The 26,801-nt window shown below is 30.8% G+C and overlaps 1 protein-coding gene across 3 annotated transcripts in view; it reads right to left on the bottom strand.

Moving 5' to 3' along the window:
- Positions 1-455: 455 nt before the first annotated feature.
- The window catches only part of LOC111632238 (protein arginine N-methyltransferase 1-like), a 42,932-nt gene continuing 16,586 nt past the window's right edge, over positions 456-26,801 (bottom strand). The window contains exons 2-11 of one of the 3 annotated variants that reach the window (XM_023376624.1): positions 22,048-22,113; positions 14,917-15,117; positions 14,690-14,845; positions 10,434-10,497; positions 8,629-8,777; positions 4,048-4,135; positions 3,358-3,473; positions 1,641-1,791; positions 1,449-1,570; positions 456-1,342 (exon numbers count right to left, since the gene is read on the bottom strand). In XM_023376624.1, coding sequence (XP_023232392.1) covers positions 1,259-1,342; positions 1,449-1,570; positions 1,641-1,791; positions 3,358-3,473; positions 4,048-4,135; positions 8,629-8,777; positions 10,434-10,497; positions 14,690-14,845; positions 14,917-15,117; positions 22,048-22,113 — 1,197 coding nt within the window. In that variant the 3' untranslated portion in view covers positions 456-1,258. Of the gene's footprint in view, positions 1,343-1,448; positions 1,571-1,640; positions 1,792-3,357; positions 3,474-4,047; positions 4,136-8,628; positions 8,778-10,433; positions 10,498-14,689; positions 14,846-14,916; positions 15,118-20,603; positions 20,666-22,047; positions 22,114-26,801 lie in introns of those variants that run through there. The other 2 variants (XM_023376626.1, XM_023376625.1) reach the window with 2 other exon arrangements.

Below are 26,801 nucleotides of genomic sequence, written 5' to 3'. Positions count from 1 at the left end.
GCCGCGATAAACATCAAACTATGTCAGGTGTTTGCGAGAATCAGAAATTCGGTCTGGCGAGCGAGAACTATATCGCTCGAAACTTCTCGCTTGCTACCAGATTGGGGTGTGCCTAATCGCACCAGAGTTAAGGTATCGGTAGAAGAAATGTTTTCCCCGTTACAGCATATATAATAGGAAAAGATGGCACCACAGTTAACTTCTTTATACCTCATACACTGACGTATGCATTGTTTTTTTACTCGTCACTGCAGGAAATTTACTATTTACTAGTATTTATAGAGAACAGTACATTTATTAAAAACATTATAGAGTGGGATTTGTAAATTTTATTTTACTGTTTCAAATAATACAGTTCTAACCAGGAGATAAATATTTTTATAATAACCAATACTGAAAATTTGACTATAGTTTGTTTTAAGATCCTGAAACATTGAATAATTGCAAGTAACAAATACCTTTTTATGTTTTTTTTTAATTGATCACTTGTAAAATATATGGTACATGTGTCTGAGAAAAGCAAATGGACAAATCTTAAATTTCGATCGACACAGACGGTAATGTTTTTGCTGTGTTTCGAATGCAAATCCAACGTACAAAAAAACATTTTTAATTAAAAACTATCAGAGAATTTAAAAGACGGAATGGCTCCGAACGAAATAATTTTCCTCGTCCGTTGAAGTACGTAGAGGATCTTTAGGTCTCCGAAATCGAATCTCGAATAAAGTAATTTTGTAGTCGATAGAATAGTTTTGTATTTCGTTTCTCACGTAGATTAAGTTTACTATTTAAATTTGGATATTAATGTTAGTTTAAAAAATGGTGAAAAATGGATATGGCTTACAAACAAGTTTACTAACAAACTGGTTGTCCGTGCGCGATCGGCGATGTCGTACTCGAACGTGCCGGCGGTTTGCGGGATTGTGGGTTTCTTGCCCCTACGGCCGGCTCAAAACTGCAATGTACAGACACCGGCAACTCTTCCTCGAAATTGGAAGCACCTTTCAAATTCAAAAATGATAACATTAAAAATGTCTTTTTGCTTCTTTTTAAACCACCACAACATTGATTAGCTGAACTTGTTGCAAGTATCCTCGAGAAAAAAAAACTGTGGACAACCTCGACTACAGTCTGGTACGGCACCCCGTTTGCACGTAATCGAGGTACCGCGAAAGGACAAATGCAACATCAAATGAGGGAATAATAAGATGACACAAGACATTTGGGAGTACCTATTAGAAATTACTTCGTCTCGTAATTAACGCATTCGATAGTCGAAACTCTCGGACATTTCCGACAACTCTCCTTTGAAGTCGAGATCGATCACGAAATCCAAATCTCGCTGGAAAAAAGTTTTAAAATTATGTTGAAGGGAATTGTGTGAAACAATGTAATGGATACTTTTGCATTAACAGGCCAAATAATGAACTCCGTAAAAGTTTCCTTACCTTGTTTTTAGAATTTGGCTTCATGCCAAACACGCCAAACATTTCTTCTCCTTTCTTTACGGTCAAATACTCGTCAAAGTAAAACACCGTCTGCTTCCAATGGGTGTAAGGGGCTTCCGGAGCTATAAAATAAAGTCTCAGTTACTTCCTGCACACCGTTAGAAAACTAAGAGTTATGTTTCATTTAAATACCTGTTGAAAATCCAGTACGCTTGTGACATTTAGTAAATTCGACGTTAAAAAATGTTACAAATGCTTGTATATAATCATCTCTTCTTACTTGAAGATGGAATGGCGACGTAAAAGTTAAATCCTCTTGTTTTACTGTATATAAATCAACTTCCTACAATAAGAAAAATGACAAACGACAATTTTATTAAATACTCTTTATTACTACATCCCTATTTATGTTAGCATTTTTAAATTCTAAAAATATTTTATAGTTTCATTGTTTTTACTTGGGTCAAAGACTGTTCTCTACTAGCCAAACAACATTAAATTTTGTTCAGCATTTTCAACGGAAAAATGTAAACTCAAAGGTATTGAAAAGAATATTTAAAATGAAAATAACTATGATCTTATTGGCTGATATTCTCAAGCTTATGTCTTAATGATAAACTTCAATCAGTAAACCAACATCTTTTGTGAGAAAAACATTAAGACAAGAATTAAAATAACAGAGAAAGATAGTAATCTTAAATTGTTACACACAAATATTTGTTGTATGCATATTACAGTGGATGACATGAAATGTAAAATGTTTATTTGTTTATGTCTCAACACATATAGAGTTCTTTTTAAGTGAGTATTATTCACCATGACATAAAACCTAAATAGGGCATAAACTCTAATGTAAGGCCTATATTATTTTTCTACCTCCCGGATTAGATATTAAATAAACTCTACTGTATATTAATAAAATAACAAAAACTAAAATAAAATTATAGTCCTTTTGATTTATGCTGTCAAAACAGAATAAATTACTTTTCATTCAGTTGTAGGGGAATACATGCAGAACAGAGATCAATGTTCCTGCCATATCTATTCAAATCACTGCCCAACACAATTTGCAATGTTGTAAATGACTGGCTATTCAAGATTTTGTACACTCATATCATTAATCATAATGGATATTCAAATAAACTTTATAAGATCACCTAATTGATAATGAAGATTTATGTTTGTTTATTCTCACTATGTATTGTGTCCTAAATACTTCTGTATAAAATTTGATATATGATGAAGTGTGCAATGAAATCTCATTGTAAGTACAGGAATATCAATAAAATATTTGTGATTTTCTGCAGCTGTAAAGTTCTAAAGCTATGTTAAAACAAACAAAGAATGGCTTTGAAGATATAATTCTTATTATTTGCTGTCTATTATTACAATTACAAATATTTTTACATTGAATAAATATGTCTAAAATCAGTAAAAATATCTTTTTGAGAAGTTATTTGTCAGTTTTTACAGACTATACAGTAGAGCGTCAATTATCCGAATCAATTGGGGACTGGTTGTTCGGAAGATCTATGTTTCGGATAACCGATTATGTACGAAAAAATATATTAATTAATCTCATCTTGACATTTTTCTCCGCTGCGTGTCGCTTCACGCTGAATTTTCGTCTATATTAAGCATAACGAAGACTATTGTATCGTTAAAAATTATTTTTTTATGTTGTACGAACAAAATAAATATATTGAAAAATATAAAAATAATAAAAAATTATACTTCAGAAGTTAATTTAGTATCAAAAATGTAAAATATTTGAGTAGCTGAAGACATAGCCAAAGATTGCAGCGCCACAGCACTGGCAAAAATTTAAATTTGCCAACTGGAATTCTTTCGGATGATTGACTTCCGGATAATCGACGCTCTACTGTATTATAAAAACTACATTACAAACCTTTAAAAGACAAGCATTTGTGACCACCTGCTTGGGATCAACTACATCAACCAAAGGTTCCGAAATGGCAACTTTACGTATGCAGCTCATATTAAAACCATAGACATTATCCCACCCTAGAAGATATATTAAAAAACAACATTTAAGAATAAAATATAACTGAAAGCATTTTAATTAACTGGGTTAATAAACAATAAACTAATCAAATAAATTATAGCTAAGTTAATTTAATTTCAAATTTATGGGTTAATCCAATTCTTGATGCCTGACTTCCTATGTAACTACACTTAACAAAATTATCGCATGTGCAGTACATTTAAATGCAATTGTTTCCAGAACAATATAACAAAAAATTCTTGCTTTTATAGTCAGATTCTGATATCTGAACTCCTGCTTCAATGAATGATGTTCTTTACACCCTCAGGATATCTGCATCAAATAATTTCAGTATAATAAATTTCTTCAGAGTGCATTTGTCAAAAATTCAAATCATGCTTGTAAAAACTGGAAGAGATTCTGTTTCCAGCTTAAATTGTTTGTTGCAATGGAACTAGGTTCTACTACAGATGTACAGTTTAGTGATTTTATCACCAATTTCAACACACTTTTGAATACTTTTAAGAATAAGTTCATACTGTCATGAATATTAAAAAAATATTGTTTTAGATTGAATTGAATACAAATACTTACAATTAATCTTTTCATCTTTATATTGTCTATCTTCTATTGCACATACAAATAATGTGGCTCTGTCTGGAAACATTAAACCATCTGGTTTCTAAAATAATAAATAATTTTACTGTAAATAAATGCACAGTCCACATAAACAGAATGTAAATAAGTAAATGAAGAACAACACAAATCAGCAATTCATTAATTATTTTATTAGATGTAACAATGACAAGTTCTACAAATCCCTCTGTGTGACAAGAGAAAACAGTAAAAACTAGAAATGAATAATATTTTATAGCCAGTCACTCGTGCATAACTTTATATTTACAGTAATACCCCAAACTTACATGATAGGTGGGACCGAGCGATAACCGCATAAGTCGAATTCGCGTAAGTCGGGGTATAATTTCACAATTTGTGTAAACTCCAAGTTGGATGTATGTAAGCTACTAAATGTTCTCGTTAATCTTATCTCGTCTTTTGATTCGTTCACGGTTACAAGAAATCACCACATAGAGTCTCTAGAGTCTCCGTAGATATAACAAACACAGAAATAAATAACACAAAATAAATTGTAGCTATGTGTTGATTCTGTGTTACACGTCCGAACATGTATACTGAACAATAGTGTGGGGGGAGTGAGTAATCAAAAGTTGCATGGCGCTCAAACAAAAGACAAATCGACGAGATTTGAAAATCGCATAACTCCGGGTTCGCGTAAGTCGAGGTATTACTGTATTTACAAATTCATGTTTTCCAATTACATATTACCATAACTTAAGCTGAAACACTAAACTTGTATGTAAAATTACTACTACACACTCTTTACTAAGTTGAATGCCCTTAACTTGATTTTTTTGGTCTCAGTTTAACTCTCCTAGAATTTGTGCATTCTGTTTCTATAAGTCAAAGTTGTTTTGACAACACATCTTAGTAACTGAAAATTTAACACATAAAATTTAAGACTTTCATGTCTAATTTTGTATGCTTATTTTCAAATGGACAGAAGATATTACAAAGTGACTGATGAAATAGTGCCTTAAAACTATTAAGCTTTTAGATTTTGAAAATTTAAAAATGTTATCAAGACAATTTGTGATTTCAGAAGTTAGTAAGTTATAGGCCAACAGTAGAGTGGGAGTAATATGTATCATGTAAATACCTGCAATGTAATACACATAAATTGCTGCGCAGAGCAAATAAGTTTGCATTAAGTAAATTTTGTGCCCAATTCAAATGTACATTGCAATTCTAGAGACTAGAAATGTAAAAGAAAAGTTTGCATTACAATTGAGAAAACACAGTACCTTCATCTTCAAAAAGACAATGCTTTTAATACATTTGACTGCATCAAAATAATTTTTGAGCAAGAAGCACTGAATTATTCACAAATCTGTTAACAGACTTTCACTAATAATGTCAATGTTTTGTTACTTTGTACATATATCTAAAAATAATGTATTTAAGTTGAAACATTTTCTCTGTCCCCTTCACTTTGAATTATTGAGAGTCTACTGTGTCACTAGTATTTGTATGTTTTAATGAAACAGTAGAAGTCATATTCAGATAATATAAAGATTTTACATGCAAAATGTATTGTGTGTTTAAAATTTACAATTTATTAGAATGCTAACCAGGAAACCTTCTGAAACATTAGTCAAGAGTTATAATAAGCAAAATTTACTTTAACAGAATCTTTTTCCTTTCATGACAATGCACATAAATCAAGTACAGCAAAAATAAATAATATATAGTAGCCTCTTGTTATTTTGCTCATTTGGCTAATCCACACTTTTCTCCTACCAAATATAAGAGTGCTTTAGCCAATAAAGGATAAATACATTGGTTATATCACACTCTCTGTCCTACCATCTGCTTGGTTTGTCTCTCCATGCATGGAATATAATAAGGGGCTACTGTAATTAATTTTTTTTTTTTTTTTAAACTTTAATTCAGAGTTAACCCTTTGCCCTCGAAAGTACCGATCGATCGGTACCCCTGTTGTTAAGCAAAACTTCGAGGGTACCGATTTGTCATTACCCCAGTAAAAATCTATTTTTATAAAATTTATCAACAACAGATGTCAGCACTTCACACATCGTCTAGATCGTCTGTTTTATATATTTTTCTCCAGGTGGTGTTTTGTTGACTTAAAAAATTTTAATTAATGCTTTTTTTAATTAATTTTTTTCTGATAATTTTTATTTTATTTTTAGCATATTCATTTATCTATAATAAGTCAACATGTTATATATATTCAAGTTATGACCTTCAGTTCTGACATTTTATGTATTTTTTATTTTAATCCAAAATATCACCAAATGTTACATGTATTACTACTGGTAAATCATATGTTTATTACAAAAATTTATATTATTGTTCGATACGAAGTGAATAAAGTATATTAGTTCATCATATTAGTTGATAGCATAATAAAGTTTTGATTTCGAACAAATGTTTGATATAATGTGCGATAATTTCACAACGAATAAATGTACATGTATAAGTGTTATGAGTTGTACAGAACAATATTTTATGTCTTTCTGGCTCATTGCCAGCAATAAACTAGGTAACTAAACAATGTTAATTTTGACAAAAAGTTACAAATTATCAAGTTTAAATGTCAGTTCTGATATATATATATATTTGTTACAAATTTTTCTAAAATGTATTGAAAAATATCCTATTTAAAACTAAAGATATTAATAAATGTATGTAATTTTTTCATATGAATATAATGATAATTTGATTTCTGGTGAATTCTTAAAATAATATTGCCTGACTGACCTATATTGCCTTCAGACAGTTTACAAAATTAATGCAGTGGCGGGGAAAGACCTAAATTTGATGTGGGCAAGGCACATTTCGTGAGGCCCTCTGGTGGCACAAGAAGACTGATTTTATAAAATAAAAAGCAGTTGAAACTGTCAAATTTTTATTCCTAAAAATGCAAACTATACTCTTTAACTAACATTAAAAAAAATTAAAGAAACAGAAATTTCCTGCTTTTAGCCTTACCAAACTCCTTAATAATTGTATAGTAATTCAGCTTATATGCTATACATGCTTCAATAGATAAAACTGCGAAAGCTGAAAGTCTTTCCCGACTCATTGTATTTCTTAAATAATTTTTTTATTAGTTTTAATTTTGAAAAGCTCCTTTCGGCATAGGCAGTACTTACTGGTATTGTTAACAAAATTCGAATGGCAATGTAAATATTTGGGTAAATTTCTTTCAAGTTACTTTCTGTTATGTATTGGAGCAGCTATTTCACATCTTTAATGAAGTTGGATAAATTTGGGATCATTGTTTGTAATTCTTCATATAATTCGTAAGGTTGTAAGTCACTGCTCTCACTCACTTGCAGGACTGAGTGTAAATCTTGACAGTTTTTTAATATTTGCTCTTTTGGAATATTTTTTAACTTGCTTAGGTCATAGAGAAAACCAAAATTTTCAAAATGTTGATTTAAAGACATAAATCCCGAATCCATATTGCTTATTACAGAATCAATCATGGTGTTAAAAAAATCTGTTTTATACCTGCTTTTGGCAGACTGTATAGGTTGATCGCTGCCTTCATCATCAAACATCCTTTTCTTTTTGGCTACCCTTTTGTTTTTAAAGTCTTTTGGCAGTTCATAACTGCTATTCTCAATAAATTTGACGAGCATCAGACAAACATTTTTGGAATCCAGTTTGTCGATATTCTTTGATCCAGTCACAAAATGTACACAAATGTTCAAGAGCATTGCTTAAATGGACTTGTAAAGATTGCCATAATTTGCTTATGATATTAACACACGATAATATCTCATACCATACATGTAATGATGTGATAAATTCTAAACTGAGCATTTTGTTTAAAACCAAATCACAATCACTGAGTGTGTCTGATTATTCCATTTGATTTTTTAAGCTTTTGATGCATTCAACATCAAATTGCAATAATACAGCCTTCACTGCCTCGATTCTGCTTTCTCACCTTGTGTCTGATAAAGGCTTCACAGTAAGCTTTAATCTGCCTTTGATTAATTCCCAGCATTTGCTGGAACTTGAAAATAGCAAATAAATTTTCTGAATAAAACCAAAAAATGTTTTTGCTGCCACAGAAGAATTAGCTGCATCTACCAACAGCAGATTCTAGCTACGACAACTGCAAAGTGTAAAAAATGCCCTGGGATTAATATTTAATATTCGAGTTTTAACTCCACTATTTACGGGATACTTTGATTAGCTTTCTAGCTGTTGAGAATCGTGAAAGTAACGTAAACAAACACAATGGAAAATCCCCAGCTCTGGTTGGCAAGGATTCCCCGCAATAGCAACCCAAATAGCCAGCAAATGATGCTAGACAAATAAAAACAAATTTGGTATGTCAATATATTTATCGTTTTATGATGAGTAAAATTTTTTCCTTGAGTTTATGGCTTTTATGTAATGCATAAACCTTCAAAGCGCGAGGCTGTAGGCGATGGCCCACGTTGCCTCTGAATTAATGTAAACAAGATGTCGGTGGTAAAGGGTTAACTTAATATTTTCTTTAACAGGACTAAAAAAATTTAACAAATTTACATAGAATAAAATAGAAATTCTTACCAGCCATTTATCTCTAGCGTAAAGAACAGTGTCCAACATAGATTCGTAAAACAAACAATAGCCCATCCATTCTGAGATTATTATATCTACTTTCTCAATACCATCTGGTAATTCAACTTCCTCCACTTTTCCTTTCACCATTGTTATAACTGTAAAATATTTTTAATTATTCATAATTTGCAATGTAAATGTAAAATAGATAAACAGATATTCACATAATTATTTTTGCTCTTATAATAAGTTTATATTATATATCAAAATTGATGTCAGATAAACTTTGGGGTGAAGCATAATACTTGGTATGCTAGTTAAATTCTAGTACAAAATTTTGCCTGTAACATGCAATTGTTTAAATTTTTGAACACATTCTATTCGCTGTTTGAATGCTTTCAAATTCTATGTAAGTTAAGTTGTAGTGCTTGTTGTTAGCCACAAAAGAACTATGAATAAATCTAAAATCTGCCATCTGCTAAAACTTAAAAATGTTATGAGAAATTAGGGTGGTACAAAGTTTATTAGTTTTGATGTTTTATCAACTCACAATGAAGTGGTATTTTAAAAGAGCAGACAGTTTAGTACATCCACTTTATTAATACTTTATCTTTTTTTACATTCAGTTGCCAATATAATTTATGTTTGGTTCCTGAAGATAAGCACTGGTAAAAAACTACTTGAATCATTTTATCTTACAGTTTTTTCTTCAAATAAAACAATTTTACTTTGTTCTTTATAAAACTAGATTAGAATAAATTTTATTTTTTAAAAAGTTTAATTTAAATAGTTTCTTTATACAAAGAAATAATATAATAACATGATTTGTTTTCATTTCGAAATTAAAAATTTCTGATATTTTTAGCACTAAAATTGTCTAATTCTGCATATTTAAGTTAATACAAGATATGCTGTTATATGAATTCGCACATTTGACTGATGGGTATTGTAGACAACAAAAGTAAAATTCATATTACAGTATATTAAAAAATTTAAGTTCTGTATAGCTTGAATGACAGCTAACAGCTTTTATTAAAAATTTTATATAGTCAATTTTTAAGCTTATTCTTTTCCGTAGTGATTTATATACTTTTTATTCTACTTTCTGCATAAGAATATACCATCAGAAAATTATTATTTTGAATAACAAAATATTTATAATCAAAAAATATTTGTAAGTAGAAGATAAACACAAATTTTGATGTCTTCATAATTTATCCTTTTCATATCCTACATAATACCAGATCATGCATTAGACTGTTAGCCTTTTATACAAATTATTACTGTGTGTTATTGGAATAGATTAAAAAAATTTTAATTTCAATACACAAACAAAAGGATTGACTCACATCACTGATATAATATAAGCAATAAAAAGAAATTTGTTTTTATTTAAAACCATTCACATTCTAAACAGAACAATTAGAGCATTCTTTGTCAGCTTTAGTGTCACCTTTTACAGATAGAAGAAACGTCAAACTAATTTATGTAAAAGGTGTTAAACTGTTCACAATATCACTATCATTATAAAACTTGTGATTAATTTATTCATTTATCAGCAATCTGATTATGCAAATTAGTTGTCAAGCCAGAAAGCAAAATTTAACAAAACCAACCATATTTAAAATTTAGAGAAACGAATATAAAAAGGCAAATGAACTAAAATATATTAAATTTCGCTGCTACCTCATTATATTAATTAAAATTATAATTACTAGCATTAAAACTAAATTCTGATGCCAATGAATTTAATTGTAACAAAAACAAATAACATTACTTAAAGTTGTAATAAATTATAAAAAAATTTCACTTACTTTCACTCATGTGATTTTCTCTTACTATCTGTTCGGCATGTTCAACAATACTTGAACATTCAATCTGAAATAAAAAATTATTTTTAGGAAAAAAAGTCCATATTGTGTGCTATTACTTAACAATGTACTCTTTCTTAATATTAATTTGAATGTATGAGGAGTGTTCAAAAAGTATCAAACATTTGGCTGGGAAAACTACAATTATCCATCTGGAAATGAGAAACACTAATCCCTTTCAAAGCAGTCTCATTGGGCTTTCATGCACATTTCTCAGTGTTTCCTCCGTTATTGGAAGCACATCAGGAAGACCTCTTTCAGCCAATTGCAGAAACAAAGTTTACATTAAATGATGTTTATCAACAGAACAGCCTATAGACGTTGGTTGGCTGAATCGCAGTTTAAAATGTGCTGCAAAGACAATGATCATCTAGTTCTGAATGCCCTCTAAACAAACTTAGGCAAAACACTGGCTCTTATTTTCTTCGTCATTACTCCCCTGTTTTAGTTGTTTGGCCAATTGGGTTATTTGTTTATGACGTCAGAAAAGGTTGCCAGCTATATTAAGAAAGCTTATGGAAATAAAATCTTAAGGTCGTCAACAACTATTGTTCGGCAATTAACGACAACCCTTTCCATTTTGATATTTAATTTCATCGCCAATATGGTTTAAAATACAAACAAATCCATATTTAGAAAATTTATACTGAATTTGAAATACATCTTCAGAATAGATGTTTAAGGAATTATTTCGACATTGTATTACTGTCTCCCTTTATAACTGTTGAAAGAAATCATTTTAAATATTTTATTATTACTATTACATTTTTTTTTTCTATAAAAAGATTTTGGTAATTATTAAAATTGTCTCATTTGTTTAACAGAACAATCTGACTAGGGATTAACTACAATGACCCCGAAAAGCATTAATGTTTCATAACCGACACAATACTCGAATTGTAAATAAATGCATCTGACTTAAATTAATTGTAGTTTTAAGTCTTCACCCATTTGAATATCGAAATTGGAACATTTAAAACAAATTTAAAGTACTTAATTTTGTTGTTTTTTGCTCCAAGCAATTAATTAATGAATAATTTTGTCGATTCGTACCGTTTACAACATTTATCAAAGGAACGATATCCATTTTTATCTAAACTTTTCCACGAACAAAGCTACCACTCTAATTAAAACTCCCTCTAAATCTGCTGTCGAGTAAGTGTAGAAAGTAGGTCAAATAACTTGCTTCTAATCACTGTCTATATTGTGGCAAGTGAGAAATGCCATCTCCACAATAAAATTTTTCTGAACAGTGGTCTATCTGATTTGTAAAACACCGTCAACCTCGAAACGTTCTCTCTCAATTGGTTGTTTGTGTTTGGTGTTCAGCTGTGCCATCACATTGTATATAGTCTTATGGTGACTCAAATCAAATTCCTTTCAGCAGCATCTTCAGTTTGGGGAACAGCCAGAAATTGCATGGAGCTAGCTAGATTGGAAGTATAGAACCTGATTAGGCAGAGGAATGTGGTGCTTGGCCAAGCAAGTCTGAATCAGTTGCAAAGACTGGCAGGTGCTTTGTTCAGATGGAACTACCACATTCCTGTTGTTTGCATTACACAGCATTACGAAGGTAACAGAGGATGGTCATACAGTACTCTTAGGTAATGGTTTGGCTTTGTGGTGTACTCATAATGCACCACACTATGAGAGTCAAAGAAGAGAGCCAATATGATTTGATGATGCTGTACACCTATCATGCATTTTTTGGCCTCAAAGATTATGAGTATCTCCAATATGATGACTACATCTTAGTTTCCAGGTTGCTGATTGCATAGTCCAGCATGTCCTAAGAGACTTCCAACCAAAGTTGCTTCTCTGCCATTAGCAGCTTTGGCACAAATTTCGAAGACACATACTGCATGAGCAAATTCTCTCTTAAAATGGCATCTATTGAACCATTCCTTATCTCCACCTTGCCAGCAAGTTCTTGGATTTGACATGATGATCCTGCACAACCAAAGTCTGTATTTGTTCAATGGCCTCTTCATTTTGGCTTGTGCAAGCCTATTGGAGCATGGTTTGTTTTCCACTGACCATGTGACCATCACTGAAGAAATTGTACCACATCCCAATTTGTGCAGGGCTCATGGCATCATTGTCAAAAGCCCGCTGAATCTTCCGAACAGTTTCAATTTTGATCACCAAGCTTTTGGCAAAATTTGATATAACAATGATGCTCAAGTTATTCCACCATTTCATAGCAATTGAAAATGTGATGGGCATTCACCAAATGCACTCAATCACACACTGAATGACAGTGACTGATCTCTCTGCTGATAGGAAAAAATTCATGCATGTGTATGAAAGTTCCCCACACTTCCCTGCCAGTGGGCATTCCCTGAGCTTCATTTGTTTCCATGGGAAAAATTAATGATAAATATATAAAGAAGCAAGATTTTGATAGCCTTTCCTATCAGAAAATTTTGGATAACTCGAGCTTTATGTATTGTCCAAGTGCAAGATAAAATTTAGACACTATTCATGAATCACAAGCAACAAATATTTGTCCAATGTATCTTTTGCATACTGACCAGTAATCATGTGAACTTTTAAACTGGATGCACGAGAATCAATCTACATTTGTCCCAGAAAATGGTGTACAGAACTTTGACATTGGAAACAATTTGTTGAAAATTTTGGTAATGTAGAAAAGCAGCAACTTTCCACTGTTTTGATTGGCTTTCGGTTTTGGGATTTAAAAGCAGAAACCACACTTCATTCATTGTTATCACATAATCCAAAGAACAGTACTAGCTTCAGCATTCTTCACCAACATTGAGTGACAAACTTCAATATGACTGTATTTCTTTTCATTGTACAGTTGGTGTATAATCCATCTTGCAGAAACTTTCATGTGTAAATGATCAGTCAGAGTCCGTGAACTGTTCCATGCAATACGTCTGTAGCAATTTTATCTACTGTCAGTCATTGATCTTCCATCATCACTATTCCATTCAAACAGTTTTCTGGAGAATTTTCAATGGAAAAACAATAACAGTGCAATTCATTTTTGGTGAAGTTTCTTCCATCTGTAAATTCTTGAACCTACTTGCAAACTGTGCAGTCAGCAAGAACAGACTCCCTGTAGAATCCATTAACTGCCTATGATATTGGCTGCCTTTGCACAATGAAGAAACAAAAATTTGATGACAGCATGCTGCTCTTGAACCAAAAACTTCATGCTTTCAGGCATACTCAGAAACAAATTTGTGGAAAATGTGAATTACTCGGTACCTTCTATTAGAACACTAATGGAACTTCACAAGGCAACTGGTAAAGACTTGTTCAAACCTGTCCCGATGACTTCATAGTTTTCTGTGCGCCTGCTAGAGAAAAAATGTATGTAATTCTAGCATGCAGCTCATACTCTAATTCAGGAGCAACCCTAACTTTTTCCTAACAAGGGCTACGTGATAAGTATAAAAGATTTTTAAAAATCTTAATCTTTGACTATATATTTTGATTTTATATATTTTAATTTTTGAGGTGTATTGGCCAAAGTACATAGAAGCAAAAATAAAAAATATTCTTCTTAAGAAATTTAAAAATTATTTTCTGGAAATTTAACAAACTCCCTTCTTTAAATAGGTTTTCAAAATGTAGGTTGGATAAATATGCTTTGTAGGCTATATTTTGCCTGCAGGCCATGGATTGGAGATCCCTGCTATAATATCAAGTTCAGACCTTAACAAAAATAATAAATTTTTACTAAAAAGGAAGAAACCTACATGTGGCCAAGATAGGAACCACTAATGTTTAAATCGGATGCAAGATTAAATCTGAACACTTGAAGTTCTATCAATATTTCTACCATTTAATGTTATGAATATTGCAATCACATTTTATGAATTGACATGTGTTAAATCATGTTTTTAAAACATTTTACAAACTAATCACTGCCTATTAAGACATTTTTGTCAGTGGTTGAAAATACACAGCTTCAATCGCCAACAAAATATGATGTCTGTAACATAAATTGTAAGACATTCTCCCAAATAGAAATCAATAATTTGAAAATAATTTATAGAACTTGTAAACTAGATGTAATGTATAGCATAGAAAATTCAAACCTTTCTCACATTTTCCAGCAATAACTGTTTAACAAAACAGTTACTGCTGTAAAAGTGTGAATTTTTCTATGTTTAGAAAGAATGTAGACTAAAATGATCCTTAAAATAAATACAAACTATACTTACTCCAATGACTTTTGCAGCTCCAGCTTTGGCAGCAAACATACAAAGGATACCTGTACCACAACCAACATCTAATACTACTTTACCCCTGAAAAGATGTTTATTGTGATACATTGCATTCCTATAAGTTAATGTTCGGACCTCATCTTTTAACATTTCCTACAACAAATAAATTATAAATGTAAAAGTTTAATCATAAAATCTCAAAATTTTTTTAGACTAATTGGTACCTCATGAATGCCAAAATGAGCATATGAATCAAAATAATAATCTTTTGATGTCATTTCTTCTGGCCGATATGTCGTTAGTCCATTCATTTCTTTCTGACATCTCCAACAATATTTCCCCAACTTGACAGTGTCGTCAATAGGCATGCCAGTTTCTCCAGAAACAGACATAATTGTACTGTTTGTACCGTTTGTTGTAGAAACCTATAATTACAAACCTTATTGTTATCACTTTGAAACTTTCTTACATTGATAATGATAAGCAATAACACTAAACAAAGTAAGTACAACTATAATTAGAGGAAATTCTGATTTTATTGACTCTGAAGCTACGTTTATTCCCTACGAGAAAAATCCCGGGAAATCTCACATTTCAATAATAATTTATCATGTCAGGTTTTCTTTCTATTATTTATTATACGAAAAGTTATATCTTGAAGACTCACCTAAGAGAGAAATTTTGAGGTTTCATGCTGCATATTATCACCTATGTTTTACAACTCTCTACTTGTTAGTTCATGTAATATCTATGTATTGTGTTTGCGCATCATTGAACAGCAGAGCACTCACTGAAACTAAATATCACTAATCGCACTTTATTTTTTTATTTCATCTTTTGAAATAAAATAGTATTTTTTTCATAATCATTAAAACTCCCAATGAAACGCTTTATTTTACTTTCATCTTATAATGTAGGAGAACATAAATTAATTGAGCCTAACGTGTCCGTATGGGTGAGATTGGCCCTACACTTTTAGTTACTTACTAGAAAATATATTAAATTATTCAAATTTATGATATTCCTGTATGATCTTTTTATCCATATAAAATTCTATTTTACTATCTCATCCCGGAATTTCCCGGGATCCCGGGAAAAGAAATTATTTTTCCCGTAATCCTGCTGGAGGCAATTTCCCAAGAAATAAGAAACCCTAATCACCACTAATTTGATAAAAAAAAACAAGTAAAACAACAGGTTTTTGCCAGTGACTAACTAACTGAAATAAACAAATAACTTATAGAAAGAGCTTTCACAATTACTTTGACATATGACCACTGATGGTCCCTTATCAAGCCTTGGATAACATTCCATTAAATAAAAAAGTGTATGTCCAAAAAGAGTAAGTACTGCAAATTCCAAGAAGCTTTGCACAAAATAGAGGAGAAACTGATTATATTAGTAAAATAATGGTCTTCACTCTAAAATTATCAAGATATTTATTAATATGTTTGTTACACATTGAATTTCTTCCCTGAAACATACACATTCTTTATCAGATAACGTGCATTTAAAATTGATTTTAAAACACAAAGATGCTACTTATGAAGAGTTTAATTATGATAGGTTTGTTTTTCTGCATGACCCTTTTGTACAAAACAGTTTACTATCTTTAAATACTCATTAAATTTCACCTATCATGTATCATTATGAGTCTCCAAATAGATTTATTTTTATTATAAGTAATAAAAATATAAAGCATTTTTACACAGTGGTTGTTTGGCTATACTTAGGCTAATATTTTAATATTTAAGCGATTAGACCTTTTTCTTTTGATCAAAAAATATGGGAAGAAATTAAACACATTAAGCACCACAATAGATAGGCATAAATTATCACTCTGGGCCATCCTCTTTTTTATGACCAATATAAAACAAATTTGATGGCCATTTAATATAATTTTGCCTGCATTGTTAAACATTTATTTCTTGATTTTTAGGAGTGTTGCAGAATTGCAACACATGGTCTAAATGAATTTTTCTGATTATTTTACACCATCTTGTATGTTAATCATCAGGTCTAGAATTGAATTTGACATAACTTCTACTATAATCAAACTTACTTAAATGGACCATTACAAATCAAAGAAAAATACAATAATCACTAAAAAAAAACAAATTGTTTCTTGAATATCTTTTTGTTATGTATTTACATGATATTGTACTTATCACATTCATTGCAAAAAGAAAAAAAAACTAGAAATATGAAATATAAATAAAATTTGCTATTTTTTTAAGGGGAAAAAATTAGTATTCTATCATAAAAAAAATTTACTGGGCAAAGTGTAATTTTCATGACCGAAGGCCTTGTTCTAACTATTTCCATTATATTTTTATGTCTAGCATGTTGCATATTTGCAACACATGGTGCTTAATGCATTAAGACATGTTTGTTTTTACAATGTCATTTACATTTTACCTTGTTCTTAGGATTTTTTAAAAATAAAAAACTGGAGGCTTCGATAATATAAATGTACCACTATACTTAACATATACTTAAAATAGTGATAATTTTTCTTTTTAATCAACATGAAGATTTCTTTTTTCTCTCACCCCATACCAAAGCAAGAAAACAGTGCAGGTTGTGATGGGTCATTACATTTGTAATTTAAGATTACTAAAAAGAACCCACATAACCTAGCAAATGTACTAAATCATAATTATTAGTTATTATGACTAATATACAGGGTGTATCAGAATGGCATTTTAAAAATTTGGGAAATTGTAGAGAATGAAATTTTGAACGTTTTGATATAAGGAACCTATAGCCGGAAATGAGATATAAAGTTTCTACAGCACTTTGCATGTTCTATGCAGTCGGTATGCTGAATGAAACAATAGAATACAGTATTTATGACAAATTTTATTGACAAAACAGTAGAGTACAATCAAACTGTACATCAAATCAGTGGCTGCACTACTTTAGAGTAAATGTTCAATGTGACGACCACCAACTTCGTTACATAATGTGCAATGACAAACCATGTTTTGTCCGACTCTCTGTAAGATGCCACGCTCCCCTCTGATGGTATTAAATACTGTAAAGATGTGCTCTGTAAGCTTATGAACTGTTCCTACAGTCGTTGCGTACACAAGGGACTCATGTTGACAGCACAGTGCCAGTGGATGCAAGGGGTGACCTGAAGGACAATAAGCACTAAGTACACAATGTCCTGTACACGGGCTCAGTTAGACTACTGTAATTGTGTGCTTACAGTCTTCCATCCGCAGCAATAACATGATGCCAATGGACGGAAGCGTAGTACCAAAGTAAAGGGTGGTCATGCACTTCCTACCACTGTAGGCACTTTACTTCAAATTTCCAGCTATAGGTTCCTTTGTAAGTAGAAGNTGCTGACTTTAATAGGACCAATCTCCTCCTCGGTGCGCCTCCCAATGAACATCTCAAGTGGTTAGAGGCGATGCACATCTTTAAATCCTCTATCGAAACCACGTGCATAAATTTTAAAGAGGAGATGATCTTGTCGATGGCCTGGCAAGAGTTGATACATAACACGCTTTAACTGCTCGTTATTTCCGAGCAAGCGGACATGTCACGCATGCGTGACGGATAATTTAAAAGAAATGTTCGATCTTAAGAAAGAAATTATTTAAACAACATTCGTTAATGTCTTTCGTTGACGGCAGTCGTTAGTTTAAACGGCATGCGCGACACATCTTTTAAAAAAGAACTGTTCGATCGCAAGAACGAAGTTATTTGAAATATCGAATTTACGAGCTAAAAAGCTAAAGGAACCTGAGGAAGAACCTAGAAGAGGTTCGAAAACGTTTGTTTTTCGTTTCGTCGTTCGTACCTCACATTATATTGGTTCAGTGTACGTGTTTGATATTTAAGTGTGGTGAGTTGTGAGTTTTTTATATAACCAATACATTAGTAATACCAAACAAGCTTCCGGATTTTTATTAGGTTACACACATTAAGACAAATTAATAATCCAAAACAAAGCAATCTGGTAGAGGAGCCAATTAAGCCATTATCGTCTCATGATAAATTTTATAATTATAGGAGAGTTTCTGGAATTTGGGAAGAAAGGAACAATAAAGAAAAGAGCAATAAATTTTAAGCCTCATGAAGTGGCAAACAAAAGATGTCCTCAAGAATCTATTTTAGACTTGATATCACAACAACAACATGTAATAATAGATGATAAAATTAAGCCCTTACAGTTAAAAAATTAAAACTAAAAAAATGTAGAGATTGTAAACCAATTGTCGGTGATTGTTTGCACATGTATTTTTTAAAAATTAATGTATCATCACTAATTGAAGAGGAGTTATATAGTCATAAACCTGAAATACATTTTATTGAAATGTAAGATTTTAGTCCTAGATTGTATATCCAGATTCAACTCAATTGCTTTTTAATTAAACCTAAACACCACATACAGGGTTCATACTCAAATTTTTGTTTTAGATTCCACGACTTTCCCTGATCCTCATATCCCTTACAGTATAACACATTGACAAAATAAAACAGCATTTGACTTACTATGCACATAAACTATTGCTTCTCCAATTGTTAAGTTAAGTTATTTTTTCAAATTAACAGTTATATATATACAGTAGAGCCTCGATTATCCGACTCAATTGGGGACTGGGGTTGGTCAGATAATTGAAAAGTCGGATAACCGAAAAGTATGAAAAAATCCATTATTAGTGTAGTATACTATTATATCCCATGTAATTAGTATATCGCTATTAACCTACTTCGCGGTGAATTTTCCTCCATGTTAAGCCTATCAAATTTTTTAAAAAAATAATAATCGTCGCTATTGTATCGTTAAAAATTAAAAAATTAAGCATCGTTTAAATACTGGCTCCCTTTAATGGTTGAATGAGTGTTGCCAGCTAAAACATGTAAAAATAATATTAAAGTAGCCAAGACATAGCCAAATATTGTAGCGCCACATCACTAGCGGACATTTGAAATTTGCCGACTAGGACCCGATTAACCGAGGCTCTACTGTATATATATATATATTTTTTATAAATGACAAATTATTAAAACTAAAAAAAAAATGTTTTATTAAATTAAAGGTCATTTATTCTGTTATTAATCCAAAACCATAAATCTACATAACTTTGAAAAAAATAAAAAAAGCAATCATCATTCATTATTTTTTATCATTATCAAAGAATTATTTATTATTCATTAACAAATCCTGTATAATCCATGTACAAAAGTGTATATTTATTAAATTTATCCCTTAATAAATTTCCTTAACTTTATAAAATATTAACAAACATAGTTATAAAATGGAGAGAATGAGGTTCAAATGCATTATTTTTAAGTTTCAATTTCTGAACTGAAGAATTAGTAATAAAAATATAACAAAATTTAGTTCTAATCATTTGGAAAAAAATGAGTTTGTGGGTAGTTTTTTAGTATTTCCAAGTCAAATTTGATCATCAGTCCACTCCTTGTACTAAATGTTTAAATAAAAAAATTTAAGTAATAAAATACACTTTTAACTTAAAATGTAAAGTATCAAAACCAATTAAAAAACAAATTATTTTAGCTTATATTTTACTTTTATTTAGTTTTTTATATTTTTATATGGTCACAAGGAAAATACATAACAACACCTTTTAAAATACATTAACAATGATCATGCCAAATAAACAACATTCTATATGTAATTCAAACAACTTAGAATAAATATTAAATAAAATAGCTAACTAAACATCACTGAACTTCATATCATACTGTGATATATCATGCAGGGAAGTAGTTATGAATGAATGAATGAGCAGAACAAAGGCATATGGACAGAGGATTTGATTGGTGCAGAAAAAATATAACCTATGCTTATAATTCCAAATTATATATATATATATGCCTAGAAGCAAAGATTGGCTTGGAGCCCGCACGGTATAATTTGTTAACATACCTGTGCAGTCTGCAAGAACTGCAGGTTCGAATCCCGCTCCAGGTCGATCTTTTCTTCTAGATATTTCTATAATTTAAAAATTAAAAATTAATTCTATTAAAATTCCTAAGATGTGACAATTTTGCCTACTTCTACACCAAATTTTNTCGGGACTGGGGTTGGTCGGATAAGTGAAAAGTATAAAAGTATGAAAAAATCCATTATTAGTGTAGTATACTATTATATCCCATGTAATTAGTATATCGCTATTAACCTACTTCGCGGTGAATTTTCCTCCATGTTAAGCCTATCAAATTTTTTAAAAAAATAATAATCGTCGCTATTGTATCGTTAAAAATTAAAAAATTAAGCATCGTTTAAATACTGGCTCCCTTTAATGGTTGAATGAGTGTTGCCAGCTAAAACATGTAAAAATAATATTAAAGTAGCCAAGACATAGCCAAATATTGTAGCGCCACATCACTAGCGGACATTTGAAATTTGCCGACTAGGACCCGATTAACCGAGGCTCTACTGTATATATATATATATTTTTTATAAATGACAAATTATTAAAACTAAAAAAAAAATGTTTTATTAAATTAAAGGTCATTTATTCTGTTATTAATCCAAAACCATAAATCTACATAACTTTGAAAAAAATAAAAAAAGCAATCATCATTCATTATTTTTTATCATTATCAAAGAATTATTTATTATTCATTAACAAATCCTGTATAATCCATGTACAAAAGTGTATATTTATTAAATTTATCCCTTAATAAATTTCCTTAACTTTATAAAATATTAACAAACATAGTTATAAAATGGAGAGAATGAGGTTCAAATGCATTATTTTTAAGTTTCAATTTCTGAACTGAAGAATTAGTAATAAAAATATAACAAAATTTAGTTCTAATCATTTGGAAAAAAATGAGTTTGTGGGTAGTTTTTTAGTACTTCCAAGTCAAATTTGATCATCAGTCCACTCCTTGTACTAAATGTTTAAATAAAAAAAATTTAAGTAATAAAATACACTTTTAACTTAAAATGTAAAGTATCAAAACCAATTAAAAAACAAATTATTTTAGCTTATATTTTACTTTTATTTAGTTTTTTATATTTTTATATGGTCACAAGGAAAATACATAACAACACCTTTTAAAATACATTAACAATGATCATGCCAAATAAACAACATTCTATATGTAATTCAAACAACTTAGAATAAATATTAAATAAAATAGCTAACTAAACATCACTGGACTTCATATCATACTGTGATATATCATGCAGGGAAGTAGTTATGAATGAATGAATGAGCAGAACAAAGGCATATGGACAGAGGATTTGATTGGTGCAGAAAAAATATAACCTATGCTTATAATTCCAAATTATATATATATATATATGCCTAGAAGCAAAGATTGGCTTGGAGCCCGCACGGTATAATTTGTTAACATACCTGTGCAGTCTGCAAGAACTGCAGGTTCGAATCCCGCTCCAGGTCGATCTTTTCTTCTAGATATTTCTATAATTTAAAAATTAAAAATTAATTCTATTAAAATTCCTAAGATGTGACAATTTTGCCTACTTCTACACCAAATTTTGAAATAAACTAATTTATTATTTATGAATACTTTGAAAGAAATCTGACAATGTTGCAGTTACTTAAGTGATATTCCACTATTTTTTTCAGTTATTTCAGATATGGTGATTTAAAGATTTGAAAAAAAAGTTTGTTACAAATGGCTTAAACTATCAGAATTAGCATATTTAAACCATGATGAATTAACTTAACAAAACTAATTTTTACATAACGTTAAACATATTTTGCCTTTTAAGACTGGAGAAATTTAAAACATTACTACATCAGAGATGTAGTCAGAAATTTTTGAGTGTGGGACACCCATGGGGAAAAGTCTATGATGCTGTAGGAAAAAGAGCTTTCAGATCAGTGTAAATTTAAGTCAAATTTTGTAACTTTTCATTACATAAATATGTCTCCTAGTCAAACAATGCATAGAACATGACAAAATGAATAATTTTCAGGGAAGAGCTTTAAAAATAAACTAAATGCCAACAATAAATAAAATCTACATTACACCTAACTCCACATGAGATATGACACAATACCCCTATCTTTCCATTCTTTCAACCTTTTGAAACCAAAATTTAATAGTACCAATGCTTGTTATACACAAGCTACCATGCCAAATTTTGTTTCATCATTACTTCATCTAAAGATATTAAACAAAATAGATGATATCACACACACAATATCCATGGAAATTTCTCCCCTTTTATTGGTTTAGAGCAAGGCTGTCTAAACCCAGGCCCGCAGGCCACAAAGTGGCCCACCAACGCATTTGAATTTGCCCACCCACAGTAGTGGTCAGCTATCACCATGTGCGATGTCGTGCTACCAATAATGTCAACTGCCACATAATTGGTTGAATGCAGAATGAACTGACTTGAGTCACCGCCACACCGCTGTTAATATCTAACCTACACGTTTATTACACTTGTTCTATTAGTTTTAAGTCGACTTTTGTGTATTAAAATTAAATTGTTGTCACCAAATATTAAAAAATCATTAACTAATAAGCCCCTTCATAGGTCTCATTGATGTATTTTTTATTAGATATTATTAAAACATGTGCAACTTAAAGCTTTGTTATTCAAATACCTATCCATTTATAGAAGAATCATGAGTGTAAGCAAGTATAATTCACTAGGTGGCCTGCTGGCTGACATGTAATTGAAATTATAGCCCACCTCCAAAATGAATTGGGCAGCCCTGGTTTAGAAGCTCTAAATATGTGGAAATTGGCAAAAAACTCGTTAAGTCCAAATTCAATACTTTCCCTTGTTATGTATGCATAACAGCCGGGTATGTAAAATACTTGTTAATTTGATTAAAATGAGTCTACCAATGAAACAAATTTAGTAATTAATTATATTCTTAATAATCCTTATTGTTAATATGTCTCTTATATGATTATATAAATACAAACTATTGAGTATCAGAAACCATTTTAAAAAACAGACAGTGAAAAATAATATGTAAACCCCTCACATTTTCTGAAGTACAGGTAGCCTTCGGTTTACGCCAGCTCAACTTACGCTGCTGCACAATTCGCTGTTTTGCAGTGTAATTTCCCGATTTTCGTTTCAGTGTTGATGTATTTACTTAGCCACAACATTTTACATTTGTTAAAACAAAGATTTTTATAGAATATATTTATTTTTTCTGTGTATTATTATTGGGTATGCATACATTTGCATTAAATTAATATTAACATACTATACATTTAGGTTCCCATGAGTCAAGTTATTAAACTTAATACTCCAATAAATGTCCGAATCCAGAGTGCTAATGAATGCGAATAGTTCATATCCTGTATCAGTTTGTTCAGGAAAACACCTTATGATGCAGTGGCACTTCTGGCGATCACAAATTATTGTTAGTGAGATAAAATCTACTTCTTGTTGGCCAAACGATATCTAACTCTCCTTAGCGAGACGAAACCAACTTAAATTTTTTCGCCCAAACTGACCTTATATATGTGCTACGGCGGCCAGCGGTTGACCAATCAGCATCTCCGCTCGTCTGTAGCTCTATTTCGGGTTTGCATATCCTTTCAAGTATGGAAAGTTTGACGGAGGAACTTTGTGAGTTAGACAATGATTGGGAGCAAAGTGCAAATGTAAAAAGGAGCATTATCGCATCTGTTTGACCATATTCCAAAATTATTAACAAAAGAAAACAAAAATCTAAACAATTACAAATGGACACTTTTTCCAAGATCTGAAACTTTGAAATAGCATTTGTTTTTTTAAAGATTTTTTAATAAAAACATTTCATTTTATTTTATCATAAAATACATTTAAAAAATTAAATTTATAATATATGTATTTTGTATTAATAAACAAAATTATTTGCTTATTTTTCACTTATGTAGAACCTAACCCTATACCTCACTGTAAATATGGGCTCCTTTTATGCCGATATGATTTGCGGCAAGTTTTGTAGGAATGGAACTGTGGCGTAAATCAAGGACTACCTATATTGTTTCAATTGATTTGATTTTAAAGTTAGTTTCAGTGTAAAGGTCATTTATTATTATTATTTTTACTTTTAATTAACTTGCTACCTTCTCACAAATACCTGGTTTTCAAGTGTGGAAGGGTGTCATGGGTGGTGTAAAATAAGAGATGGCAAATCATGGGCATGGTAATTGGTGCCATACACAGTTACACATCTGCTACATATTCATAAAAAATGTGAACCTACCAACAGTACTCATTAATTTTATAAATGCATAATTACAGATCCTTTAAGGAAAGATTTGCTGCCTTATATAATAAGAAATGAACTGTAATAGACACACCACTTAAAATAACATTAAAGTATCTCTAGTTTAATCACTATGTATTATTATCAGCCATCATTTTTTTAATGTGCTAGAAAGGAAACATTCTACAATTCAGCTAAGATTTTAAACATGTGATTAATTTGAAAGAAAAAAATATATCACAAAATAATATTGATGAAACATCACTGGTTAACTGCAAAATTTTTGCATTCTAGCCAAATGATATATCAAATATATTGATTGGCTGCAAATGATGTCATGACTACAATCAAGAGAAGAGGGTGAACAAACTAGTATTAAGCTATTCATATCTCTAGTATATTTGACCGTGGTACCTTGTGACTTGAATTTTGACTACATTGATATTTAGAAACAATTATAATTCTTAGAATACAAGTTTAGATAACAAGTATAAATGAAAGAAGTGATCTGTTTATAAACAAAAATCATGCTTATTGTAATCTTTATTTTTTAAGTAAATAATTTAACTGAAAACCTTAAATTGCCTTACTATAGACATCCATAAGGGAACACCTGTGATGTATGTATGCAGATAAGATTGATTAATATACATTTGCTGAGTGAAAGGAATGTGTTCAGTTAAATGGCAATCATAAATCCTGACTTATATCCACTTGCTTCTTTTCATCTCTGTAGATTTACTCATGACCCACAGGGGGTAGCACTCCTTTTAGAACCACTGGCATAAAATAAACCCTCTGCTTACTTGCAGTGACTTTTGAATAACTCATAGAATAATATCTCAACTGATCATCTCTAATAACAAACAAGTACAATTCCAATTAAAGTTCTATATTATCTGAGATAAATTGTAGAAAAATACTCTGTGAACAAAAATGTGTGTGGGGTACACAGGGGCCCATACACGTTAAGTAAATCCTTTGAGGATTAACCGCGCATGCCTGACCTCGAGTAATTCCTAGTAGTGTGTGGGGCAAACTGTACAGACCACTGGAGTAAAATCGAAAAACCATTTAATTTTCCTGCCCAGTTATGGACCGCGCAGGCTGACCTTAACATGTGTGCCGTCGTGTCATTCAGCTGCAAGACCACCGAGTAGTGAGAACAATATCTCTTGAATGTTTGAAAATTAATTTTCAGGTTATAATTATTTTCAGATCAAAAATTTCTTGAGTAAATTAAAATTATAAATAATTTTAATATTTAGAAAACTTCTCAATTCATTTCTTCTGTTTTCATAAAACATCTTGATACTCTATATCATTTTCATTTACATTTTAAAAAATTTATTAAGTAAATTAAAACATGACAACTTAAAATAAGACAAAGTTTAATAAATTCTTTTTAATTATTAAATTATAAAATTAATTTGCGATAATAATGTTTACAATTTGTACTAATATCGGATGTGGTTGAGAATTATTAATATATATTCGTCTATAAAATTTAATCCATGAATTTTTTTGGTAGTAAAATCGACTTGCCATTGTCTTTCGCTGCTTTTTAACATAATCTATAGGCCAAGATTTCTCTTGAAAAATTAATTTTGTGATATGAAATAATTCCATTAAAAAATTATTCGTATGAAAAATCAATTTTGTGATTAGTGCTACCCAAACCACTACTACTACTATTTACACCATAGACTTCTATGCATACTTTTTCCCGCGAGTTTTAATAGAATTTGTTGCCAATAAACATCAGTGGCGTAATAATAAACACAATGACGTAGCGAACGTAACTGCACCCGGGCCGCGACACTATATTGGCGCCCCTCCCCCTCCAGAAACAAATTTTGTTATTCTTGGAAACCATTAGGCTCCCCTCTGCCAGTGGCGCCCGGGGCAAGCTGCCCCAC

The sequence above is a fragment of the Centruroides sculpturatus genome, unplaced genomic scaffold (assembly GCF_000671375.1).
Source record: "Centruroides sculpturatus isolate CEXI.00-Female unplaced genomic scaffold, Cexi_2.0 scaffold709, whole genome shotgun sequence".
Taxonomy (NCBI): Eukaryota; Metazoa; Arthropoda; class Arachnida; order Scorpiones; family Buthidae; genus Centruroides; species Centruroides sculpturatus.
Note: the sequence above shows the minus strand (reverse complement) of the source record. Positions and strands in the feature narration are given on the sequence as shown.